This window comes from Rhipicephalus sanguineus, unplaced genomic scaffold (genome assembly GCF_013339695.2).
Source record: "Rhipicephalus sanguineus isolate Rsan-2018 unplaced genomic scaffold, BIME_Rsan_1.4 Seq1361, whole genome shotgun sequence".
NCBI lineage: Eukaryota > Metazoa > Arthropoda > Arachnida > Ixodida > Ixodidae > Rhipicephalus > Rhipicephalus sanguineus.
In genome coordinates, this window is record NW_023614592.1 from 2,705 (window position 1) to 8,067 (window position 5,363).

The following is a 5,363-nucleotide window of genomic DNA, read 5'->3' on the forward strand; positions in this document are numbered from 1 at the left end:
CGATATGATTATGAGGGACGCCGTAGTGGAGGGCTCCGGAAATTTCGACCACCTGGGGTTCTTAACGTGCACCTAAATCTAGGTACACGGGCCTCAAAAAATTTTCGCCACCATCGAAAATGCAGCCGCCACGGCCGGGATTCGATCCCGCGACCTTCGGGTCAGCAGTCGAGTGCCATAACCACTAGACCACCGTGGCGGGGCCCCGCATAAAATGTCGTCCGGATTTCGATTACTATTTCCTGAAAGACGACCGATGCGATTCCCCGGTACTGTTTCGTTCATATAAGTACACACCTGATTGCATTAGCTTTTGTTTAACTTTAATGCGAAGCATTCTACGGCAACCCCTGTACAAAGTCCAGCCTACTGGACTTTGTACAGGGGTTGGAAAAGTTAATTTTTTTTCGGGAAAGTTCATTTTTAAAAATTTAACTAGACCATGTAGCATATATTAAAGAATACATGCAGCAGATAATAATAATAATAAAACCCGTATCGCTTTTTATATAGAACTGTCTGAACTCCTACCACAGGTGTTTCTCGTTGCTGACTCTGCTCTTCGCACAACTACGCTGTAAACGACAAACGATAGCTGAATTTCGCCAGCGACAATATGTCTGGTAAAAAGCACAATTCCTTTAATAAAGTAAGCCTCTGTACGGGTGCATGTTCCCTGGGTTTGTGGTTTGGTAAGTTTACCGCCTCAAGCAGTTTAGTTAACACAATCTTTAGGATTTCCCTGTAGTACTAAACTGCCATCTCAACAACACGTTCGCAGACCCTGTAAAGGTCCGTTCACACATGCGCACGGCCGGGTGTCTCGTGTTATCTCAATGCGCTCGACGCGCCTCCAAAAGTTTCGGCCGCATTTTCGTTCTTCACGCGTAGTTTTCATCGGCCTCCCAAGTCAACGTGACTCGCGCTCTAGTTTCACTGGTGGGACGTCATTCTCGTGCTTCCGGGACAAAGCTAAGCAATTTAACTTATTCCAGCCGAGAAATTAAATGCGATATTGAGCGCAGAATGATCGTCGTCGCACATTATTTCTCGGCACGACTACGAGGCAGTGTGCGCAATGCACGCAACTACAAAGGCGCGGAGGTACGCTTTACCACACCTGGTTTTGCTGCACACACACGCAACACGCGCCGGCAGCTGCTGTCACAATTTCGCTCCGGACACGAGGGCACAACTGGGTTTCCATTCCCTCGCATGACAGAGCAATAGCCTCCCTAGCGTATCAGCTCGCTTCACAAGCGCGCATTTAAGCGCTTGCACGTAGGCAAGTAATACAAATTTACACATCGCAGTAGGCTTCAGGGTCAGTCATACGTGACTAAATGCGTGGAATCACCGAGTATAAACACCTTTTCTTTTCTTCTGTCAAATAAAGGGATTACACTTTTTTTAAAGTTAACAATGAGAATTCTTGATGCCACACATTTTTCGCAGCAAACGAGACCACTGAAATAGTGCAGTAACTTTATGTGCATATGTAAATCAATACCAATCTTCCCTCTTACCACTGTTGTTCTAAGCTCAATGACTTCTAATTTCATATGGTTAAGCCGGTTTAAATCCACGTCAGGACTAAACAAGCTGCAACCATAATGCATACAAATCAGTGGAAGAAACGGAAAGCTTTCAGAAAACACAACAGAAAAAGAAAGGTCATTTTGTGGTAGAAACTGTATTTTTCACAGCTTAAGAGCTTGTTTCGCAGGGCGGCATGACTTTATCCCAGGTTTGATCCAATGTATCCATTCCATACAATGACTGGTGAGCCTATTGAGATTAAGGAGTCAGTGTGAGCCACAGTGTTTGTGCTTCAAAGGACCTGTAATTAGGTTGCATCACATTAACTTAAAGTGCTCAAGTTGATGAGACGTGACATTACCACGAAATGATAGGTGTCCTGTTACCCCTCTACATATTTAGGAGAAAATAAAAGCAACAAACTGTGAATGACTACAGTTAAACGTGATCTCGTGTTAACCCGATCTGAAATGGTCACTACAGTTGTGCAGGTGATATTGCTAGTTCAAATTTAACTACAAAAACAAGTGCCTACGAGACTTAGGCAACCACATTTAAACAACAGCTAATATATGCTCTTCCTGGTAACAGAAAAACTTCCAAAAAATATTTACTACACATTGTTCGTGCCGTGTTTCTATATGTCATGTTGGTTGGTGATATATGAACTGAATTCTGAGGTTTACGTGCCATAAGTACAATGCGATTGTGAGGCGCACCGTAGTGGGAGACTCCAGACCAATATGGACTACCCAGTTCTTTAACATGCACCTAAATTTAAGAACCTTGGCACTTTTACATCTCGCCACCATCACGATGCAGCCGCAGTGGCCGGGAATCGAACCCACATCTTCGTGTGTCCTTAGGAAGTCATCGCCATGGCCGCAAAGCCCACCAAGGCATAAGCGAGAAGCAGCCACCATACAATCAGCACAAACATGGCAACGTAAAAACCACAGCATATCATTATAAGAATAATCCACGGAGGCTGGAGGCACTCACCCTGAACCCTACAGGTGGCCATAGCATCTCCCGATGCCCTGGACTGTTGTTCAGACGGCTTTGCAGTGATGTCTATCATTTCTTCGTCACTGCTGCTGCTGCTGCCGGTTCGATGGCGAGTGGGGGCTCTGCGTGCGTGCGGCTTAGTCCCTAGCAGGTGAGCGTGTCCCGTGGCCAGGGCCTGGTAATTGGAGCCCGTGAGTTCCTGAGGAGGCCGGCGTCCGTAGTCATGCCCCACTTCGCCCGGTGGTCCTCCGGCGACCAGACGCTCAGTTTCCATTGTCGGAGCCCGGACCCTGAGCGCAGTGCACAAGGATCACCTGTCAGACACTCGGCGACGTCCGTGGGCCACACCACACTTTCAACACACAGGCGATCGAAGCTACATCGCCCGTTGACATCACTACCGAGAGGTGCGCGCTCACGGTCTCTGTCGTGGAACTGCAACCGAAGTACCCGCGCGCGCTTGCCGCAGGAACACTGAGCACACGGAGTGGGAGGCAGTTGTCGAGTGCGAAAGCGTTTCGTCACGGGTCCAGCCTTCTGCGCTTGGCTGCATAGAATCTTTCCGCAACAGAACGAAGCGCTTTCTCTCGCCTGTCGTACGTGAGAGGTCTGTAGCCCCCCAGCAGACAAGCGCGCGGCATCATGCCAGTCCGCAGCTGCGGCGTCGGGTCAACCCGCTCGGTGTATCACGCACACGAAATTCATCGTGTCACTTCGACGAAGCGATCCGCTTAGCCATTAGACGGGCTCTTGATGTGCGTGCACGCGAGCAAAAAAAAAAAAAAAAAAAAGACGCGTTGTGTTTACTTCACTCGTCACAGCGCACAGCGCGCGAACACGACAGACAGGGGCAGGCGCTCGAGCTACCGGATACGACGCGCGCTACGGGAGCGAGGTCTTCAACGACGCATGACATCGTGTACTGTATTTTCCTTTGACGTGCGCCGCAACAATTACGGTTGACCGGCAACCGAAGCGATGGGATAAACGAGAGGAAACAACCCTAAAACGCGACTTCTTCGAACCATCTGGCAGACAAAAGGTAATTCTCAGCATCTGTCAAAAATACGGATCACACGCGGCAACGAGATCGATAAACGTGTCCCAGGGGCCACGGAGCGCTTGATCCAAGTGGCAGTGATAACAAAGCTAGACAGGCCATTTGTGAACACAGCTCGGCTGCTAAGTTTCCGACATAACCTCAACGCGCCGATCATGCATACCATTACCATAGGATCTACGACACTTCATTTGAATTGGGTGTCTTGAAGGATAGCCAATGGTGATGCAACACGAAAAGAAAGCAGTGTCTTCGTGTACGTTTAGCGGTCGACAACAGTTTTTTTCTTTTGCCCATCCTCTAATCTCACGAGGCATGAACGATTCAGCGAGTACGCTAAGAGGCGTTAAGAGCCCCACATGTTTAAAAGAGCTATTTGGTCCAAGACGCAACCCCCCAACCGGAGATCAACTTTTCGGGCATCGATACGGCATCCCTGTTAGCATCTGCCGGGTTTCAGAGAGGCCTGCGGTAGTTCGGCGGCGCAACTGTTCGAGGTTTACGCGTTTCATGGTTCGCTAAGGGCCAGATGCAACAAACTATTCAGTTTAGGAGCTAACCGCGTTAACGCAATGAACAAGAGAAGCACAACTGCGTTTCGACTATTGCAGCAATGGACGATGACAACTCAGGCCCATGAGTCAAACATTGCAAAAATAAAACAGTAAGCCTAAAAAAAGACCAGGGCGAAAGTCAACGCACCAAGAAGAAATATGAGAGAAATGGCCTACGCGTTATGAAATAAATTCTAACCATTATAGCAGCCCTTCTCTGTCTTCCCAAAATTACATCCGTGGTCGTTTCCCTCTGTAAACGCAGCTGAGCGGCATTATAAAAGCTTTTAGTTGCGCCTTAGGACCCTACGAAATCGATATGACACTGTAGAACAAGCAACCGCTAAATAAAAAAGTAGCGCTGTAATCGTTTAAGATAAGTTTGTTATTCATTATATTTTTGATGTCCTTACCAACTATAACTTTAGAGATCCCCAGATGCTTTATAAATTTGTATCAAACTATTGTTAGTTTAAGATCTAAACATTTGTTACTGTAAAAAGTTAATGTTTTAATCGTCACACCACGGTAGTGAAACGCGCCCCTTCTTGCTTAATTTAATGGTATCGCGTGTTTGACTCTCGTAAAGTAAAGCTCTATTTATTTATTAATGTGTTTCAATTGAAATGGGACCAGGGTGCTATTCTGGACTTCCGCCATTTTCTGTCAAATTTGACGTAGGCGTGACGTGTACACAATGATGACGCAAACGCATGAAATGCTTGCGAAACGTGACGTGAAGGGGACATAAGATGCAAAGAAACGTGCAATTAAATAGTCATTTTGTATCTGAAATTGTTAATGTAACAACAAAAAAATAAAAGAAAAGTGAAGCGTTAGTTTTAAAGTTGTGAAGCAGACGATACCGTCTGCAATTTAGCGCCATATTTGGAGATGAGTGACAAAGCATAGTAACTTTTTTAGCCAATAAGCGAGCCAGCCAAGCCAGCGTCGACATTGCCGACATCGTTATTTCGCTGGTTGTTTTGTGTAGGTGTTCTGTGGTTATGTCGGCAGATCGCGAACAGTGGGCCGCGATGTTGCATTTTTTTACCGATCGTCCCTGTATGGGGAGGGTGGTTGCAACTTACTACGGAGGTACGATGGGAGCCGTGACAGACGATGACAGAGCGCCTTTACCGCCTGGGCCCAGCAGCAGGCCGCCGCCGGAGTGGCGGCAGCTCGAGCTCGAGGCGCGGAAT

At 47.3% G+C, this 5,363-nt stretch overlaps 1 protein-coding gene across 2 annotated transcripts; it reads right to left on the reverse strand.

Moving 5' to 3' along the window:
- Positions 1-1,719: 1,719 nt before the first annotated feature.
- On the reverse strand, positions 1,720-4,410 carry LOC119376544 (uncharacterized). 2 transcript variants are annotated; one of them, XM_037646335.2, is made up of 3 exons: positions 4,361-4,410; positions 2,542-2,837; positions 1,720-1,788 (listed from the first exon to the last, which is right to left on the reverse strand). In XM_037646335.2, the coding sequence occupies exons 2-3, from the start codon at positions 2,819-2,821 to the stop codon at positions 1,739-1,741; spliced, it is 330 nt and encodes a 109-aa protein (XP_037502263.1). In that variant the 5' UTR covers positions 2,822-2,837; positions 4,361-4,410; the 3' UTR covers positions 1,720-1,738. The 2 variants fall into 2 exon arrangements, with proteins under 2 accessions (XP_037502263.1, XP_037502264.1); XM_037646336.2 differs by having other exon boundaries at positions 1,720-1,840.
- Between the last annotated feature and the right edge of the window lie 953 nt (positions 4,411-5,363).